The following is a 21,252-nucleotide window of genomic DNA, read 5'->3' as shown; positions in this document are numbered from 1 at the left end:
AAATTTACCGTAATATTAAGAATATTAGACTCCGTGGTGCATGATGGGAGTTCAGGCGCAGAGAGAAGTTTCAACAACCAATCAGAACACGGAGCAGTCGCGTTACCCGGATGTAATACTTCACAACAAAAAATTGCCGGGAAATCTTTTCTGACAGAGCGGCTGCTTGAAGTCGCGAATGAAATATTTATTTTAAAAAAGCCTTGTGTGTTTGCCGTTCGTTACAATAACTTCAGCGTGTCTAATTTACACCGTGTTACAACCGAAATGGATGAATATGATGAACTTTTCGACATACAGGATGACTTCGAAGAGCAGTTCGCCGACGAGCTGGAAGTGTTGGCTGAGATGGAGGGTGAGGAAACCTGATGTTTAACTAATGTTAGCTAACAAGCTCAAGTAGGACCTTTAACAGTAGTGGAAGAAGTACTCAGATGCTTTACTTAAGGTAAAAGTACCAAGACGGCAATGTAAAAATACTCTATTACAATTCAGTTCAATTCAACTTTATTTATATACGCCAAATCACAACAAAAGTCATCTCAGAGCACTTTTCACATGGAGCAGGTCTAGACCATACTCTTTACAGAGTAGTACAGAGTACTAGACCATACTACTATTACAAGTAAAAGTCCTGCATGAAAAATCCTACTTAGGTCAAAGTACATACATAAGTTATTAGCACCAAAATGTAGTTAAAGTATTGCAGTAAAAATAGTGGTTTGGTCCCTCTGACTGATATATTATTATATATGACATCATTGCATTATTAATACCGAAACATCAGTGTTAGAGCAGCATGTTACTGTTGTAGCTGCTGGAGGTGGAGTTAGTTTGAACTACTTCATATACAGTTAGCTAGTTTAGTCCAGTGGTTCTCAACCTAGGGGTCAGCCCTTCCAAAGGGTCACCAGATGAATCTGAGGGGTTGTGAGATGATTAATGGGAGAGGAAAGATGAAAAAACAAAGTTCTGATACACAAATCTGTTTTCAGTTTTGGGCTTTTTTTCTAATCTTTGATTTTTGGTGAAATATTGACTCACTTACAACATTTATTTTAATGAAACCATATGAGAAATTTAGAGGGAAAAATCAATATTTGGTGGAGCTGTTAACAACTCAGACATCTGAAATGTGACCCCGACTACACACTGCTTTTTGTAAAACGTCAAAAAGCAAAAAAGTTGAAAACAACCGGTTTCATCTTTAACAATGTGTTGTATTTTAAAAGCTTGTCATATTATCTATTGTTGGGTAACTAGTAACTAAAGCTGTCAAATAAATGTAGTGAAGTAGAAGTATAAAGTAGCTTAAAATGGAAATACTCAAGTAAAGTACAAGTACTTCAAAATTGTACTTAAGCACAGTACTTGAGTAAATGTATTTAGTTACTTTCCACCACTGAACTTTAAGGTATAATTCACAAATACCAGGCGTAGCAAGACCTAAGATCTAACTCTTCTTTTCATCTCCATACATCTCACTCCTGACCTGTGAACCCAACTTAACTTCATCATAAACATTCAAACACACACTCAGAAGTTTCTGTTTGATCTGTTGGTGTCTAGTTTCTAGATGATGCACTAAAATCTGGACTGTGTAACTGACACAGCTCTGTCATACAAGTATTTAACAAAAACATTTTGAAAAAAGTCTCTTTTGGCACTTGATTTATATAGTTAATATAGACAACAAAATTGTGGGTCAGAAAAAAACATAATTTTGTGTTGTGGAAAAGTATTTTGTTCTTCTTTCCAATCTCAATCATCTTGTGACTGACCCTGTTTAATTTCAATGATTGATTTTGATGACGTTTAGTCATTTGGTCAGAATATAATTGCCACTGTCTCAAGGTGGCATCTTCAAAAGAACTTTTTTTGTGCGTCCAGCAGTCCAAAACCCAAACATATTTAATTTACAGTCATATAACAGTGAATCTTCACATTTGAAAGGCTGGAATCAAAGAATGTTAAGACTGTTTGCTTCATGAATAACTTAAATGATTAATTGACTATCAAAACTGTTAATGGTAAGTCTTTTACTGACCGATTATTCGACTGATCACTTTCAGCATTAATTGTATGTGTGTGTTTTTGCTTGTTTGTCTCAGTGGAATCTCCCAAGCCTGGAAAGCGTCAGAAGCAGGGTCCAGGAGACGATATATCAGACATCGAGCACCTGTTGTCCGACCAGCCAATCAGTGAGTTCACCCTGGGAGTACATGTCATGTTTTGTTCTTGTTGTGTTTATTTGTCATTGTAAGTTTGAACTTTAAACCTGATCTGGTTCTTACAGCGCCAAAGGCAAAGCGTCAAAAGCAGGATGCAGGCGTAGCCAAGCGACTTTTCAACTCATCGCAGATTCATGAGAGCAAAGCCCCGTCACAGAGTGATGACATCACGCCCCCGTCATCTCCAGAGCAGTATGTCCCCCCTCACACCGTCAGGTAGGAGAGATGGACGGGAAGAGGGGAGACTGTAAGAACTTAGAGAGGGACAGGAAAGAGGGTGATAGGTGACAGTATGGTGAAGGTTTTTAGCATTAGATATTTTTACACAACATACTTGGTTTTATATCTAGTGTATGACTGGACATGACAAACATTTTATTTAGTATTTACTCATGTTTATTTTACACTCTGTACATACAGCAACTGGTAACAGAGAGATGCATTTAGTGGTAGATCTTACTGCTCTCTTAATATTTAAAATATTTTAGGTCTTTTGGGAAAAGTCAGAGATGGGAAGAGATTTTAGTGCAAACTTTTTAATAATAAACAATTACTCAATTAATTCAGTGGTCTACTGACAGAGTTGATTGATGCCAATTTTGATTATCGGAATTGGCTGCAACCAATGATTATTTTCATTACTAATTAATCTACTGATTATTTTCTTGATTGCTGGTGTATAAAATATCAAAAAAATAAAGAAAATAATTTCCTGAAATCCAAGATGACATCTTCAAATAGCTTGTTTTGGCCAACCAACAATGAAAATGACAAAGATATTCAGTCAAATGTCACCAAAAACAAAGAAAAGCTGCGTAGCCCCACAGTCCAGATGCTGGAACCAGGAAATATTGAGCCTCTTTCCTTGAAAAATGACAGTCAAAAATTATTGTTAATTACAGCTCTCGATACACTTTAATAAACTCCTGAACATGTTTGTGTTCTAGGTCTATCCCAGCTGTGTTGGATATCAGTGGCTTTGCTACGATCCCAGAGTCTCCCAGACGACCTGCCACAGCGGTGACATCCCTGCATGTGCTGAAGAGACCCCCTTTAGAGGGAGACTACATCAGCGTGACAGACTCATCAGGGTGTCGGGTCTACCTCCGTCAGAAAGAAGACACAGGGGCAAAGGTTAAACTCCTCAGTAGCTACACATCTGTGATGTCGACTCTTGTATATTTTGGGCAACACCAACTTTAAACCCTGATTTACTGTTAGTGTACAGTTGCTGTGGTGTCCAGTGCTCATATATTTTATATTAATGTATTATTCTGTGTTTGCCTGAATGTCTCCAGGTAGTGGACTCCAGAATGGTACCAAACTCCCAGGGTAGTCTGGGACTGCTCGCAGTGCCAATAAGTGTGCTGAGAGAACAAGAGGCAGAGAGGGTGAGTGTCTGAGCGCCTGTTGTTGGTTATAATCTGCCAAATAACCTGCACCTAACACAGTGTTTACACTAATTGGTCATGTGTGCTGAAGGTTTAATCGTTATCTGTAAACATCTAATTATGATGAGCCAAATATAGAGATTATTACAGAATGATTTGAGGATATCTAGTGCCATGAAATAAGCAAATTGTCTGATATAAAACAGTTTATACACTTATCTGAGTATTCCCATTTTATAACCAGCAATAGTTTGATATTTTTACATGTTTGTATTCTTAAACAATTCAAAATTATTATTGCTAATTTGACTTAATTATTTGACTAGTTTAAACGCTGAAAAACGCCGGGACACATTCTTTGTATGCTTTCATACTTGCCTCATAAACAGAGTCTGATTCTGAAATAAAAATACAGGTTCAGAAAGAGCAAACAGAAATTTGTATATGTAGGATGTATTTTAGACATCTTAAATTAAAGAATGTATTTAAATTTAGTTCCAGTGAATTCCATTGAGACTGCAAATTTGGATCAATTTCTGCTCTTCCTTTCTAAAAATCATGCAGCGTCATCAGCAGGTTGTGGAGGAATCACAGCGTCTTACAGAGCTGCTGACCAGGTAACTCACTACCTGTCTCTCTCACACACACACACACACACGCTGACACATGCAGTACTTGTTGCTTAATTGTCTTTCTTTGTTTGTGTCACATTCCAGCAGTGTGAACGATGCGTTTGTTGAGCCTGAAAGCAGAGAAGAGGATGAAGAAGGTGATCCTGAAGACTCAGAGGGGCGATGCTCTCGACTCTGGGTAGACAGATTTTCTCCGCGACACTACACAGAGCTTCTCAGTGATGATGTAAGTCTGTATAACTCTACGCCCACGTCTGCATACATACTCTAAGTGAATAAAACCTCTTTCACATGAATAGATGCAAGTCTTTTGTGAAAACTGATTAAGTATCCTACAGTGACGCAACTTGTTTGTGACTGTTTCATTGCAGTTTACCAACCGCTGTCTGCTCAAGTGGCTGAAAATGTGGGACACTGTTGTTTTCGGAAAAGAGAGGAAGTCCCGCCCCGTCCGATCCGACAGACAGGCTCCCAACCAGAACTCATCCAAACCCAATCAAACCAATCAGAATCCAAATCGCTTCAAGAGCAAGATTGAGATGACTGAAGAGCTACTGGAGGCTGAACTGGACCAGTACAAACGACCCAAATTCAAGGTAAACACACCTGCAAACTCATGATGATACAGTTTCAATTTAATGACCTTTTGTTGTTCTAAAAGAGATCATTTCTTTTCTTTTTCTTTTTTTTGAAGGTGGCAATGCTGTCTGGTCCTCCAGGTTTGGGGAAAACCACCTTGGCTCATGTTATAGCAAAGCATGCTGGGTACAACGTGGTGGAAATCAATGCCAGGTTAGACGAGCAGCAGTAAATCACAAAGCTTTGGTTAACAGTAATCGTCCTGCGGTGACCTCATTGTTGCTTTTTTTGCAGTGATGACCGCAGCTCAGAGGTTTTCCAGAAACGCATCGACACAGCGACACAGATGAAGTCAGTTTTAGGAGCCAATGAGAGACCTAACTGCCTCATTATTGATGAGATCGATGGAGCACCTGCGGTATGTCCTGGACTGTTTAAATCAGTAAAGACCAGCAAAATAACTATGAATGATATAAAAATACACTTAAATCTTTATTATAAATACGCTTTTCCTCATCTATGGTGCACTGAAGGCTGCCATCAACATCCTGCTGGCAACTCTGAACAGGAAAGACAGCGGAGAGGCTGGTACAGAGTCTGGGAAGAAGAAAAAGAAGAAGGAGTCCATCCTGCTTCGGCCAATCATCTGCATCTGTAACGACCTGTAAGAGTGACTTATGTTTAACAGCAGCATCGAGGTGGAAATTGTGGAATTTTTTTGTTGTGGCGCTGTGGGCGTTTCAATCGCCCAATATGTAAATCTTGAGTTTTATTTACTGCTGCTCTCTGATTGACTCCTTCTCCTTCTAGTTATGTTCCAGCTCTCAGACCTCTGAGGCAGCAGGCCTTCCTCCTGACTTTCCCCCAGACTCAGCCCTCCCGCCTGGCACAGAGACTGGCAGAGGTCCGCTCCCACATTCAGACACACTCTCACACACACACACACACACACACAGGAGTAGACAAACATGAAAACACACCAATAATAATGGTGCATTCTTGTGTGTATGCAGGTCTCACTGCGGCAGGGCATGAAGGTGGACACAGGTACTCTGATGTCGCTTTGTGAGAAGACGGACAACGACATCAGGTCTTGTATCAACACACTACAGGTGAGTGGCATCACTATGAAGTCTGTCTGTTGTATGAGCAGCAGTAGTAGTAGTACACTGTGTATCAAAATGTGTGTACTTCTCGGTGTAGTTCCTCCACAGTCGCGGCCACAAGCAGCTGAACGCCAAGACGATCCAGTGTGTCTCTGTGGGGCAGAAAGACCAGAACAAAGGCTTTTTCCATCTGTGGCAGGAGATCTTCCAGTTACCACGTACAAAACGGTACAGTATGTTCTGTGTAAAGGTGCCTTTAGACTTTACACAATCACAATCTGTGTCAGACTGCACAATATCAATTTGAGGCAGGTCAGATTGTGCGCTGACTGCATAGTGAATCGTAGCGCTGCGATTTAAATAGAAGAAAAAATATGAAAGCAGAGGCTCGTGTCATCCATCTGTGCGACTCTTAAAATCATCAATCGTCAATCGACCTGAAAATCATCTCAGACAGCCCAGAACTGCAAAGTGTAAAAGTGCCTTCAGTTTGTTTCTCTTGGAGTTTTTAAATCAGAAATCATTTGGTGTATTTGCTGAATGCTGTGTAAACATTGCTCTTAAATAGTGAGCATGTGCAGCATAAATACAAGTCAAAAGCAAATATATGCATGTCGACATTCCTTGATTATAATAGTTATCAATCATGTGGTCATTAACTATATATTTGACGAAATCAGCACAGCCAGTCAGAAAAGAGAGTAAAACACTTGGCACAATAAAAAGGCAGAGACTGTGTATTTTTGTAGTTAAATGGCAAGATGTGACAAATTTTACCTTATTACTAGATGCTGACTAAACATCCGAATGTGTTTTTTTTTTTTTAGGAAACGTATTGGTCAGGGGTTTGAGGAAACACCGGGTTCAGGAGGCGGAGTGCAGAGGTTTCAACACATTCTACACCTGGCTTCATCTAGCGGAGAGTATGAAAAGGTTTCTCAGGTAATAAACGCAGAACACCCTCCTCACTCTACTCAAAGTAATATTTGCACTTTGCCTCAGCATTTTCCTTAAATATTAGTACACTTAGGGTTTGTATAATACTTCATTTTATGTCTTTTATCTGATATCAGGTTGAATATTTGCATCTCTTCCTCAGGGCCTGTATGAAAATTATCTGTCTATGCGAGTCAGAGATCCCAACCTGCAGAGTACGTGCGAGGCTCTGGATTGGCTGTTGTTCTCAGACAGGCTGAATCACGTGATACTGCACGGGCAGAACTTCTCCCTGATGAGATACCTGCCCTTCCTATCGGTCACATTCCACTTCCTGTTTGCTCACACGCACGTGCCCCGCATCAGCTATCCCCACAGCCAGCAAGAGGTATTAATCACACACAAGATGTTTTAGGGAGAGAAAAAAAGTCTAGATAATAAACAAAAAAATTCAGATATCGATCACTGAGTTGTCGTTGTGTCCTGTCCAGGCTTCCTCTCGTCTCCTCGGCAGCAGGAACGCTTTGTCCACGATGTTGGCTGACATCCCAGCATGCATCAGAACCAGGATCAGCCAGCTCAACTTGACCCTTGACATTCTCACTCTGCTCCTCGACATCATCTGTCCCAAACTACGACCTGTACGTATAAAGTGCTGAAGCCAAACACCGTGAAGCACATATGTCTTTATTTACACATCTGTGTCAGATGCAGAGGAACGAGCTAATCCGGGGTGTCTGAAAGAAAACAAGAACAGCTAGAGATCGGCTCTGAGATGACACACTCGCACCGAAACACTCAAAGTTGTAACGACTAACCACAATATTAGTGTCCAAAAACATAGACTCCAGTTATCAAATCTGCAAAGACAAAAAAAAACCCCTATCCTTTAATTAAATAAGGAAAGAATAACTAATGGAAAAAGATGCCTGTTTAGACATCAATAGAACAATCCTAATTCTTGTCTATCGCACCTCATTTTAGCATTTTGACAATGTCTCGGTCACTCAGGATAAAAGTTTTAATGGGACCTATTTTACCAAATGTAGAAAACGTTGAAAGCTGTTTACAGTGAAGCCTGTGAGAAGTGTATGTAAGAAAAGTGATTATTTGTGAACTAACTGTTTAATATTGTTTTTAAACAAAAACCATAGAGCATTGTCTAAATGAAATACAGTATAAAGTTTTTAAAAAGGAATAAGAATCTCACTTTTATCCAATGTAATAATGTTTGGCTGTATGTGAATGTAATGATAGTTATTATAGATTTTTTTTTCAAACTTCTGTTTATTGGGGGGTTTGTTGCATATGTAAATACAATTACATATATAAAATAAGTATATTTTGTACATTTACTAGTGCAAAGGAAAAAGAAAAAACAACAAACAAGACAAAAAAAGGGACGTCAGAGGTATCACCGTAAACACTCTTGTGTTATCAGATACCAGTCATGGCTTTCTCTTATTAAAATAGTCAATGAAAGGTTGAAACATATTAACCTACAGTTTTTCTAACTGTACATATTTGGTATTTGGTACTCGTTGCTATGGAAACAATTCAACTCATTGTATTGATGTTGGATTATGTGCATTTTGTACTTCTGTTTTTATGAATATGCACATTAATTGCTTTGGGTACATATTTATTAAGATGAATGAGTGACATTAACCGGATATGTTTCACATATAATATCAAAGTATTTAACGGTGGCTGATCTCAATCCTGTGTTTACCTCCCAGGTGAATCCACAGCTGTTCAGCAGCAGAGAGAAGGAGCAGATGTGCGAGCTGATTGACACCATGTTGGCCTATAACCTTTCATATAGGCAGGACCGCACGCCCGAGGGACAGTACACATATGTCCTGGAGCCGTGAGTACACACACACACACACACACACACACACACACACACACACACACACACACACACACACACACACACACACACAGGCACACTGCTGGGCTTCTCAAACCATGCAACTCTGCATGGAGGCTTAGAGAGTAATCCCCTTAACACCTTATGTGTGTGTGTGTGTGTGATGGTGATGCTGGAGCCAACTGCAAAGCCTCACTGGTGAGATACAGGTGGATGGAGGAACAGATGACGGGATGGATGGAGTGAAGTTGGAATGATTACAGGACTGAAATGAGAAGAAAAGAAGTGAAGTGAAAATACTGAGGAATGTTAAAAGAAAAGACAGAAACAGAGAAGAACGAGCAGAATTGAGCGTATTGTGGCTCAAACTTTGACTCTGCTTTAACTCGAAGACCTTCATTCATCTTGGACCTTCGTTTATTGGGCTAAGGAGGACACCGGTGTTGGTAGAATGGGATAATTAGCCGGTACATCTAAGCCATGCAAGCAGCTAACGAGGAGCAGCGTGGCTCCTTCCTGCAAGCTCGCTGCAGCGAGGTGCTGGTCACCAATGACTGGGGTTTACCTCTAGTTTTGGCTCTACTGGTGCTTCTACTGGTCTACACTTTCCTGTACCTGCCCTCGTTAGCACACCACAACACCTCTCTGTGATACTTTGCGGTAAAGACTTAGGACGCAAGTGTGGGTATAAACATTTAACATCACAGGCAGCAGATACGCCCACTCCCTTCAGCACTCTGTGATTGAGCTACTTTTTAAAAAATTTTTGGAAACTGTTGTTGTTGTTTTGTTAAACTGTGGCAGAATTATTAATTATTAGTCTGCCTTCAGAGGTTATGAGCAGGGAGAGAAAGAGTTCTTTGTTTTCACACTCAAAAGACATTTTAAGCATCTAAAACTGTTCTGTGCTTTCATGTTGAACTCTATTTCTGATCTGTTGTACAATATTCTCAGTGCTCTTAAAAATATTTGACTTCAGTCACTCAGTGCATTAAATCCTTAATATAGAGCAACTGTGAATGTGGTTAACAAATTAACAGTTAATCACACTCTAAGACAGAAATAAATGTAATTAACGTAACGTAGCCTGAATTACTGAAGTTTGTGAATTATAAAGATTGATTCAAATGTCACATATGATGCATCCGTCTGTGTCTTCAGCTCTCATAACTAAACGGATAACATTTAAGAAGTTAAACTACTCAATATGAGCTATATTTTATTTATATTACTATTAAGTCATTTTTAAAATAAAAAACATGTTCCAGCCAGTCGTTTGTGAGGTTTTGATGCTATTTTTTGCTTTTATGTGATAATAAATTTAATATCTTTAGATTTTGGAGTGTTGCTGTAACAAAGCTGTTAATTTGATGACGTCATCTTGGGCTTTAGGAAACTGTTTTCACTGTTTTCTGGCTTTTCATAGACTAAACGATTCATTGAGAAAATAATCTGCAATGAAAGTAATCCTCACTTGCAGCCCTGATGAGCTGCAGCGTGTTTTATTCAACATATTTTAGGTGGAACTGAGTCATCCGAATGGATTGTTCACTACAGTTTGCCAGATTCTGATAACACCACTGATATTTAGCGATAACACGCAATAAATAGCTCACAGCGTTACGTCTTAGTTATGTTATATTTATAGGCATCAGGCATGGAGTGAGAGTGTTTACTGGCACAGTGTGTGTGTATGTGTGTGTGTGTGTGTGTGTATGTGTATGTGTGTGTGTTGGAGAGAGATGGAGATCAGCTGTAAGAGGATTATGGTTTTAGAGTGACAGATTCTGGTTTTTATTCTAGAAAACATAAACCATGGTACCAAAAGTGGAAGCTTTTTGTTATTTACTTAATTTAACAAGATTCACCTCTGTGTCAGCTGCATCGTGTTATTTTGTGTAAACTATGTGTGTCTCCTGCTGTGAGCATAGAGATGTTTACTTTAGTTTGTGTGTACGTGTGTGTGTGTTTGCAGGCGTATTGAAGAGGTGGTCAGGTTTCCAGGCCTGCCTCCCCGCCGCCAGCTGACCTATCAGGCCAAACAGACCATCAGCAGAGAGATGGAGCAAGAGAAGATGAGAAGAGCCGAGCAGCTGATGCTGCAACGAAACCCCACAGTGGTGAGCCTCTACTCATGCAACATGAGTTACCCCGCAGATTGTGGGTTTGTTATGTGCAGCTTGTAGACAATCAGGTCACCGTGTGTTAATTATCTAATGTATTTATAATCTACTGTGTCTGTGATGCAGAGAGAGGAAGAAAAAAAGGGCACTGGGCCTAAAACTACCAAGAACCATCAGCAGAGGCTGGAGAACATAGTGAAACAGACCACAGTGGAAACCAGGGTGAGACACATACACATTTTTGACATTGCATTGACTTACATTGATTCCTTGGAGATGTACCTGGAGGAAAAAACTTCTTCTTAAAGTCTTAACTGAAAATTTAGTGGTTTAAATTGTGGGGACCAGCTTTTTGTTCTCACTTGGGGAACTGAATCTCCGTGATGTGCCTGTGTGAAGACGTGTTTTGTCACATCTGGCCGATGTGAAAGATAACTTGTTACTGGAAAGGTTTGCACTCTTCAATCAGCAGGCTTTGGCTCAGAGCCAGTGTTATAGAACTGGTTAAAGCACAGCTGACACAGTAAATACAGTAAAAACCAGTGTATTATTCACTGGTTTACAAAATGAGTGTTGTGGCCCTTTATGGTGCCTGAAGGATGAGCCAAGGGTGCCACAAAGATTTGTTGATTTCCATCTTTTTATTGTACATTTTTAATAATGTCTCACCATATATTCCAAAAAAAAAAGCCAGGTGACATTTACATTAATGACATTTTACTTCACATTTTTAAACATCATAACAGAAGAAATAAAAGACACGGGCACCCTTTTTCTACTAGATTTGAGCTTCACGGTTGTATGTTTCAGTTGTTGCCTGTAGGTGGAGCCAGAGAGGAGCGCCAGCCTCTGTATGAGGACGTGTTGTTACAATAGTCCAGTGATAGAGTGATGAGGAGAGTGAGCCTCCAGAGGGCAGAAATGAGGATAATGAGAAGCCACTGGGTTACAGTCTCTAATGGTGAAACTGGGAAATCAGGCTAATGAGAGGTGGAGTGTGTGTGTGTGAATTCATGTGATTGTTCATTGATATTGACCTTGTTATTGAGGACAGTGTTTTAGAAACTTCCTGATCGACTTCAGCCTCCCCTTCAACTCTGTGTTTGTGTGTTTGTGTCCTGCAGCCGGAGGTGGATTTCTTCGGTCGAGCTGTTGCCCCCAAACCTCAGAGAGTCCAGCCGTCCTCAGACTCAGGTACTGTAGAGACTTTGTGCTAAGTGACATCAGCGCAGCTTCATTTGTCCAAACCCTTTGAGAGAGGGAGGCCGTTTAGGGACCTGAAGTGCCTCGAGGCACTTCAGGTCCAAACACACAAGAGGTGATAACTGATGTGTGTTACGTAACGGTCCTAATTTAGCCACTGAAGCACAGTGGCAGACTGTAGGCAGGAGATCTAACTGTCAACCACACAGACACCTGCATTTTTCCACCATAACATTGATAATACCATATTTACCATATTAGCAACATAAAAAACAGCTACTGATAGTAAATTATTGAAAAAAACCTAATATGCTGATATATCGTTTGACACAAAATACACACTGAAAACTAAGTATTTTCTGTCAGTTAAAGACAGAAGAATAGAGTCTAATTTATTAAGGATTTCTGCAAATTAACTACGTATGGACCCAAATATAATGAGTGGGCACTAACTAACAATTTTTTTTCTTATAATTTGTACCAAATATCACCACCCTCTCTGTGAAATGTCCTAAAAATTAACTGTTAAATACCTGCTAATTACTCCAGGAAATTTTCAGGAATTTCATATAAAATTAAGGGACCCGTACAAATAAAGTGTTAATGAGTTGTACGTTACTGACTAGACATGTCTCTCATTTTTAAACTCTATATAGCTCCAAAAACCTAATACAAGTTTGGGCTGAGTTACTGTGGTTTGAGCTGAAATGGTGATTTTGTTATTTGTTTCCAGTGAATTTGTGTCATCGGAAACAAACATACGTGACTGCTGTGTGCAAACGTGCTGCAGTTCAAAACCAGAAGTAGTTTGCATAAGTTTGCATAAACAACAGAGGTCACAGCGTTGTGGAGATTGTTGTCTTTCCTCCAACACGGTCACCTGGAATATTCTTCTCAAGAGTGGGCCCACTTTTTATAACACATACAAGTTTAAATCAGGTAAAATTACCATTTAAAATCTATAGTCTTGTTTGAGTCAAAGTGCTTTTCTTTGGTTGGATCACAGGTAGGGTTGAATGATACGCAAAAAAGATAATATTGCGATTAATTTGACAGATATTGGGATTTGAGTGAGTGAGAATGGTCATTTTTGCATTTCATTTTAACTGAAAAAAACATGAAAATGATGATGATGTGTTTTTTTCTGGGGTCTGTACCAAACAAACATGTTCACTTACATCTGGAGAGTATGATTTATAGGCCGGGGCATCTCTGTAGCACCACAGTGCTTCATTTATAATGGTATGTTGTGACACATTTTACATTCATCAAAAAATTGCAGCTCCTGTGATTTTAATTTTGCAATTTTGATAATATTTTGATGAATTATTCAGCACTAATCTCAGGTGTGCAAGTAGATGATAACTATTCAAAGAATGGTGTACAAACACCTCTATGTTTTTATTCAGGCGGTAACTTTTGAGCCCATTTTCAGGGCTCATTTGCGGAGGCAATTACATGTCGGACCCTTTTAAAATCTCCAGCCTCCCTGAAAGCTCTGCATCCTGGAAATTGATCGACGGGGTAATCAGGCTGGAAGTGCAGAGCTGTGGCTGTTTGTAGGTCAAAGCACGAACATTAACTGCCGACTAAAACGGCCACGACTCTAAATCCTCGTCTACATTCCCCACGTTGAATACCTGGACCTCATTTTGAGTGGAACTGTAGAGATGACCGTGAATCGTTTTCTGAGATACACTGATGTGAGATCATGATATACTGCTCGATGGTGGTGGATGTCTGCGAGCGCAGACATGTTCCACACATGTGCAATCTGCTTCAACATTTTTCTTCAGTAGGGATGCACAATCACTTTTGTGCCAATACTGACCTGATTAAACGGGTCGGATATCTGCCATTAGGCCTCCAGTCCTCTTCAAATACTGTTTCTGTCAATGTCAGTTTAATCTGTGTTTCTGCTGTACGTTACTGTCATTCTGTCACAGCTGCTAACTCAGCTTTAAGAGCTGCAGGAATCCCTGACCTCATGTCACCTGAAAATGATCCCAATAAGTTTCCCATAGTGAGATATTTTGAAATTGGGGAAAAAGAAACCACTGGTATCTGATCTTTTCTCTGGATCTGGGTTTAAGTGTCACAATCTGTATCAGGAATATAAAAGTTTTTAGTTGCATCCCTAATTTTGCAGACTCTTGTGTACATGAGCAGGTTATCACGTTTAAGTCACCGGGACATTTGTGGCTATGCGGATGTTAAAAGTATAATTTGGGCCTAAGTGTCATGAAAATGGCTCCAACTAATGATTATTTTAATTATTAGTTAATTAATGAACTGTTAGGCCAATAAAATGTCAAAAAAATACAGACTATTGCCCATCGCTAGTTCACAGAGCCTGAAGTGATGTTTTCATTTACTTATTTTCTCTGAAAAATAGTTAAAGATACTGAAGGGACTCAGTTTTTCTAATGCTAAGCTAAAAGCTGCAAATCCTTACACTGGAGAGGCCTTTAAATAATTCATTACTTCACTTTATATGATTAAACTGGAGCTGAAACGATTAGTTAATTAATCGTGTCAACTGACTGAATTTTTATAATCAATTACTTGTTAAAGTCTTATGTGAAGCAACTATGACAGACATTTGGCTTCCCTCGATGTTCTCAAAAACTGGACACATGCTGGTCAGACAAAACAACCAGATTAATTGATTATGAAGATAATTGTTGGTTGCAACTGTAGATGAAACAATTATTTAACTTGTTTTTAATTTCCCAGTCAAATAACTGAAAGATTAACTGACTAATCTTTTCAGCGCTGGTCATGAGGTCGCATGAAAGGAGCTTTACGCAGAATTGTTTTCTCTTTTCTTCAGTGTAATAAATAAATATAATTGTCTCTGCCTGTAGGTGAGAAGTGTGCGGTTCTTGCCATGGGAACAGCAGTGGGCAACAGTGACGTGTGGTTCCGCTTCAACGAGGGCATGTCCAACGCCGTCAGGCGAAATGTATACATCAGAGAACTACTGTAAAACACACAAACACACACACTGTATATACACATAACTGCCTTATTCTGACCTGTATTTTTTTTCCTGTGTTGTCTGTAAAAAAAGCTTCGCAATCAAACCATAATACACATGATGAATTCAAAACAGTCTTTATTTTGATTGACAGTGTAAAGAGCCAATAAAAACGTGTTGTTAAACATTTCTCAGCAGTCCGTCAAAACAAACCTCTAGAAAGCTACTCAGTGCTGTACACTCACACACACAGTAGTCTCCACATAAATTGAGAGCATTCAGGAGTCTCCAAATAAATAAACATAATAGTAGCAATAATGTGTGTGTGTGTGTGTGTGCGCAAGAGAGAGAGTTAGTGCAGCGTGACTGTGTGTGGGAGTGCATGATTCTTTAGTTTTAGATGCATCCGTGATTGTGTGTATGTGTCTGTGTATGTGTGTGTGTGTGTGCGTGTGTGTGATCATTAGAGGATCACACACTTTCCCTTCTCCACCCAGGGGTTGGCTCTCATCAGCTCAGGGTTCAGGAATGGATCTTCACAAACACATCCCTCGATCCACTTCACCAACCTACAGAAAAACACACACTGTCAGCACAAATCTGATATTTGATACTTAAAGATAGATAGAGAGAGAGAGAGAGAGAGAGAGTGTGTGTAAGTGTGTGTGTGTGTGTGTGTGTGTGTGTATAAAGTGGACACTCACTCAGTAACGGTGATGGAGGATTTCTCTCTGTTGATTGCCAGCTGATACTGAAGGCTCTCCACTTCTCTCCTCATCTGTGGAACGTCTAACTCCTCCATGATGCTTCTGCTGCTCACACAACAAACACACAACAGAGAGAAAAAAAACACATAGTGAGATTTCTATAGCAACACAGAAGTCACATCAAGACTTAGGTGCAAATATATAACCTGTATAACCTTTATTTAATCACGTAATCTCAGAGAGAGATCTAAGTACAGGAGAGAGAAAGAAAACAAGCAAAAGCACGTCGTACAGCATCAGAAACAATCAGACGTCCCTAAATAGATTCAAGACTGAAAGTTCAAAGTCGGCCAGTCACTCAAGTTTTTAAGATCCTCTGTAATTCACTCCATTTATAAGGTGCAAAGTCATGGAAGGCAGTCTTCCCAAGTTCAGTATTTAGCCGAGGGGTAACTAGAGTTAAAGGTTAAGGCTGGTGATTTTCTATATTTTTCTTATTGTCAACAAATCTCATGTGCAGATCCAAACCAACAGTGAACTGATCCTATTTGCAAGTATTCTCAGTATATCCAAAGCCTCCTCTGTGCCGTAGACCTCTGTTGTTGTCCAAAAACTATTAAAAACAGGTGAATGAGCCGCAGCGTTGCATGGAGTGACATGTTCCTTCATTATGAAGAGTTTGGGCTCATTAGTTTGTTTAGAAATGACTCCAAAGACTAAAAACAGCGAGAGTTGTTCCGTGTAAGGCAGCGACCACTGCTTTTGTTTACAGAGCTTCACTAGCTTGTTGTGTTATATATCACAACTTCTTTGTTTTGTACTGAAGTTCTTTCAGAAATTTACAATGTAGCACAAAGTCAAGAGGTTGTGATGTGTAGCACAACAAGCTAGCGAAGCTCTGTAAACAGAGCTGCGTTCTCGCTCATGTGCAGTGGTGTCTGCCTCACACTGAACTACTGTCTGGAGACTGAACACGTGATTGTTGTTATTAGTTTTTGTGGCCGTTTCTAAGCAAACTAAAGGAACATGTCAGCCAGTGCAGCAGTGTGGTTCACAGACGTATTTTTAATAGTTTTTGGACAACAACGGAGGTCTGCAGCTCAGAAGAATAAGACATCAGACACAATAAGTAAGTAGATCAGTTCATTGTTGGTTTGACTCTGTACATGAGATTTGTTGACAATAAGAAAAATATAGAAAATCACCACCTTATCCTTTAAACAGTCCTGAGATCTGGTCTGGTGAGGATCAATCAATCAAACTTTATTGGTATAACAGCTTTCATACAGGTGCTTCACAGAGAAATGGTTTTCTGAGGCAGCTTCTGTGGGACATTTTTAAATAAATAGTGTAACTGTGTAGTTTTCTTTTTTTTATGAGAACCAGCCTACTTTTTCATATAATACACAGTGATGTGTGCAATATTTATCTCCTGTAATGAAGCACAAACAAACTGCATCAAGTTTAAGTTTTAGTGAGCAGCATGAGAATAAAGGAAATCTCCAGGGTCAAACATAGACATGATGGTTTTACAATCATCATCCTGTTCTCAAGACAGAAATGTGATTTATTAGATCCCAAGAATCCCATTTTTATCTTTAGTTTCTGTGCTAGTTGATCCGCATGCAAATCAAAATGAATCAAATGTAACTGAACCAGTTCAGCTGCAGTATTATTGTATTAGCACTGTCTTATGTATACATGGAAGATAATAATTCACTCTCACTTTAGTAGATTTCCTTTTAGAAAGGCAAGAATAGGTCATTCTGTTTCAGTGGTTTCCAGTCTTTTTGGCTTGTGACCCCTTTAAACTGAGCAACATCTACTTTCCAGCCCCTCATCACTGGTTGAACTGGTCACAAACATGACATTCACAGCCAAAGAGTGATTTTCTTTGCCTCATTTGAATAATATTTAGGAGTCCTTAAGGAGTAAAATGACCAAATTATTCACAAGAAAAAAAGCAGATTAGAGGAAAGTATGAGAATAAATCTGCTGCTCTGTGAAGTAGAAATGTTGTTTCTGTTAAACCCCTCAGATATATCTTATGACCCCTTGTGGGAGTCGTCACCCCCACGCTGGGAACCGCTGCTCTGTTTGATAGATGTATGAAAATATCTGAAGAAAACCTTATAAAGAACAGATGGTCACTACTTGAAGAGGAAGTGGTTGACTTCCACATATTCATATGATAATGATTACTGTCATACTGACCCTTCAACTGAGACCATATGTGAGTAGCTTTCAAAACAACAACACGGCTTCTACTTGGAGACGAGTGAAAACAGTCACTCTTCCCTGCCTGACTTTCTCGAAACTAATAGTAAAAGTAGCAATAACACCATGTAGAAATGTGCCAGTCCTGCACAAAATTTTACTTAATTGATACTAATATTATTCTGTATTTAGCTTTTTGTTAGCAAGTCCCATTAAGAGACTAAAACCGACAGCGCGTTAGTCCGTCTCTCCCCTTAATCTGCCTGCAACATGTAAATCTTATAAAACAGCTGTGCACTGTAGTTTTTAGCAAACATTACTCAAACAGCAGTAAATAGAGCATGTGTTAGGGACTATTTTAAGCAGCAGATTAATACACATTTGGTTGTGGGATTGACTCAAAATAAACTAAAGTGCCTTCGCTCACTGTAGACGAGAAACATGTCATCCAGTCTGGCTCATTTATATGTTTTTAAAAGTTTCTGGACAACAACAGATGAATTGGATATGTTAGGCTTTGGCTACACAGGCAAGACGTGTTAGTCACTGTTTGTTTTGGTCCTTTCATGGGATTTATAGAGAGTCAGCAGCCTTATCCTTAAAGTAACTTAAAAAATCTTACTAAACATATATAAGCTAAGTATAAAGCAGGAAAAGGCCTTACATACTGAAGTGTAACATCTTTTTTTGCTTTAACCATAACAGTGAATCATATTTCAAGAGCTTATCATGTTTCCTATGTAAAATATTTACATAAAATATACATTTAATTAATCTTTGCAGAGTAACTGGTATCTGTCAGATAAATCATGACAAGTAAAAATAAAGTTGTGCCAAAGAAAAACCTCAGAATTGTCCTTTTTAACTACAGCAGTTGAGGAAATGAACTATTTCTGCATCTGTGGCTCTTAAAAACAACGCTCAGGTTACTGCAGCTGTCAGATAAAGTATCAAGTCGCTGCAGTTTCAAGGTATTTGTACTCAAGTGCAGTACAGCACTTGAGTAGGAAATGCACTTTGTTTTTACATCTCTGCTTCTTAAAAACACAACCCTTAATGTAATCCAACAAAGTAGGGCCATGATAGTCTGCAGCTCCTGGCTTTTATGTCTCCTTATTGTAACTTGTGCCCCACCCTGCCACAGGCCACATTACAGCATGAAGAAAGACAGACAGACAGAGAGAGAGAGAGAGAGAGAGAGAGAAGAAGAGGGCCCAGATGAGAGTTCCAGCTAACCATGGATCACTTCAGCCCTCCCTATTGGAGACTGTCTCTGCCCCTCCTCCTCCTCCTCTTCTTCCTCCTCTCTCATCCTCCTCATCTTTTTAATGGATCTAAGTAGGTCGGCTGTCCGGTGCCTGTTTCCTCCACCAGCATCCATCCTGCTGTGTGTGTGTGTGTGTGCTCCTCACAGCCAGCTGTTCCATTTATTTATTTATTTATTTTTTAAAATAAAGGCCTTCATCATTTAATTATAATATCTAAATGTGTTGCAGTGACATCAGCCTGAGCTCATGTCTCCATCAATCAGTAACCAACAGATCCTTCTATCCCATATTTACAGCAGATTAAGTCGCTTTTGATATAAATGTAAGAGCTCAGGAGGATAAATCACGTATACCGATGGCTGCTGTGCATCAAAACATCCGTTCACACGCAGATGTACGGTTATTGTTGGTTGATGGAAACGCGTAAAAGCGCCACACACACATACACACACAAACAACAGCTCTTACCGTCAGGCCTACCGTAAAGGGGGACCGCGGGTCGATTTTCTGTGCAGCCGGCTGATGCGGGATGCAGACGGGGCTGTAGCTGGCGAGAACGAGCGCTGGAGTCGGTGGAGTTTCTCTGGCTGAAGAGTCCGGCTACAGGAGAGGAGGAAGAAGAGGAGGAGGAGGAGGAGGCGGTTGTGTGTCGGCTGTTCGCGGTGCAGGGCACTCCCCTGCGCTCCTCTCAGATAGCGACTGGATGCGGGATGCGCAGGGCGGAGAAAAGGAGCCCCGCCGCCTGGTTTGACTGTCAAACGAGGGCTGGAGCCGAGGACGCACTTGTATGGAAATGTGGACACAGGCTGAGCCGAGTTGAGGCAGGAAACACGCAAATGAGGACGCGCTCCAAAGGGAAATGTGTTTTATATTCAGATAGCCGGAGGGGACGACGGTGTCTCTGCTAATAATATAAGGCTGAACCCTCAGAGACCCGCAGCAAATTAAAAATGTTAGGTTAAGAGCTAAGAATTAGGGAAATGAGACCTCAAGTTTATGTGATTATAATTTTTGGGTCTCATTTTCTGTTCTTTATCCAACCAGAAAAATCTGAGCTGGATAAAACATGTTTAGGATCCTGTTATATGTGTTTTATTACTGAGCTGTACTGACCAGTGTTTCCCAGCCAGAGGATACTGGTGTAGTTGCCAGGGGGGGGACAGAAAATAGAAATTATGATTTGATTAAAAAAAAAAAGTATCCACATTTGTGGTTAGGAGGGAAACAACAATCAAAACAGGATTATAGATGAGGCTGCCTGCAGTTCACACCTCACCAACCAGTTTTAGCACCTCGTTGGTAGGAAGCTGGCAGACAAGTTGAAACAGGTGGCTGGTTTTAAATAAGCAAAGAGGACAAACAAATTGTTGTAATGTCAAATCATGTTTGCATACACGTGGCAAACTCAAAGATTTATGAGTACAGATAAATTTTCCCTTCATCATCCAACTGGAGGAACATTTTTGAGTGGAGGAAGCTTTAAATTTTATTCTGTTGTTTAAATCTGTACAACCTGACAGACTATAAGTTTAGACCCCAGTTTAAAAGAAAAAGGTACAATTTGTGATAAAACATGTCAAAACTCAAAACAAGAGTGAAACCCTTTTACTTCCAAATTGTTCAGACAGTATTCAAGTTGTTATTTTGGTCTAAAATGTTATTTTTTAATCATTTAAAATGATCAATTTTTATCTGCTTTGATGTTTTATTAAAATTGACGGTTAAATAAACACCAGAACAGTAAATATTCAGTGTATAATTAATAACATGAGATGATGTAATTTAGCTCCCCAAATATCAAAGCACCACTATTATGGTTGTGTTTGTGTGTCTGGGTTGTGATGTCATCACCCTCAGATTATCCTCCACGTCAGATGTTCTGGGCCGGACAGACAGTAAACTGCTGCTGAAACTGATCCAACACTGCAGGTAATAGATTACTAGTCTGTTACTAGCAGCATTCATACAGAGTCCTGATAGTTTGGAAAATGTTTAATTTTAAC

At 39.7% G+C, this 21,252-nt stretch overlaps 3 protein-coding genes across 5 annotated transcripts in view; 1 reads left to right on the top strand and 2 right to left on the bottom strand.

The window, feature by feature from the left end:
- The window catches only part of slc5a10 (solute carrier family 5 member 10), a 31,258-nt gene extending 31,053 nt beyond the window's left edge, over window positions 1-205 (bottom strand). The window contains exon 1 of one of the 2 annotated variants that reach the window (XM_044347421.1): window positions 9-205. The gene's annotated coding sequence lies outside the window, so the exon portion shown is untranslated. The remainder of the gene's footprint in view (window positions 1-8) is intronic. The other variant, XM_044347420.1, reaches the window with a different exon arrangement.
- On the top strand, window positions 120-15,247 carry chtf18 (CTF18, chromosome transmission fidelity factor 18 homolog (S. cerevisiae)). Its single transcript, XM_044347416.1, has 22 exons — window positions 120-355; window positions 2,112-2,201; window positions 2,297-2,447; window positions 3,179-3,365; window positions 3,530-3,622; window positions 4,187-4,239; window positions 4,339-4,480; window positions 4,626-4,850; window positions 4,949-5,046; window positions 5,128-5,251; window positions 5,367-5,497; window positions 5,644-5,737; window positions 5,847-5,945; window positions 6,037-6,167; window positions 6,767-6,881; window positions 7,039-7,263; window positions 7,367-7,516; window positions 8,615-8,745; window positions 10,727-10,871; window positions 11,001-11,096; window positions 11,999-12,068; window positions 14,945-15,247. Exons 1-22 carry the CDS (start codon window positions 268-270, stop codon window positions 15,064-15,066), a joined length of 2,760 nt encoding a protein of 919 aa, XP_044203351.1. The 5' UTR covers window positions 120-267; the 3' UTR covers window positions 15,067-15,247.
- Window positions 15,179-20,061, bottom strand: LOC122979727 (guanine nucleotide-binding protein G(I)/G(S)/G(O) subunit gamma-13-like). Of its 2 annotated transcripts, none has more exons than XM_044347425.1 (3): window positions 19,730-20,061; window positions 15,762-15,869; window positions 15,179-15,626 (listed from the first exon to the last, which is right to left on the bottom strand). In XM_044347425.1, exons 2-3 carry the CDS (start codon window positions 15,857-15,859, stop codon window positions 15,521-15,523), a joined length of 204 nt encoding a protein of 67 aa, XP_044203360.1. In that variant the 5' UTR covers window positions 15,860-15,869; window positions 19,730-20,061; the 3' UTR covers window positions 15,179-15,520. The 2 variants fall into 2 exon arrangements, with proteins under 2 accessions (XP_044203360.1, XP_044203359.1); XM_044347424.1 differs by having other exon boundaries at window positions 19,718-19,848.
- Between the last annotated feature and the right edge of the window lie 1,191 nt (window positions 20,062-21,252).

Source organism: Thunnus albacares, chromosome 3, assembly GCF_914725855.1.
Source record: "Thunnus albacares chromosome 3, fThuAlb1.1, whole genome shotgun sequence".
In the NCBI taxonomy this organism is placed as follows: domain Eukaryota; kingdom Metazoa; phylum Chordata; class Actinopteri; order Scombriformes; family Scombridae; genus Thunnus; species Thunnus albacares.
The sequence above is the reverse complement of the archived record's forward strand: the minus strand, read 5'-3'. Positions and strand labels throughout refer to the sequence as shown.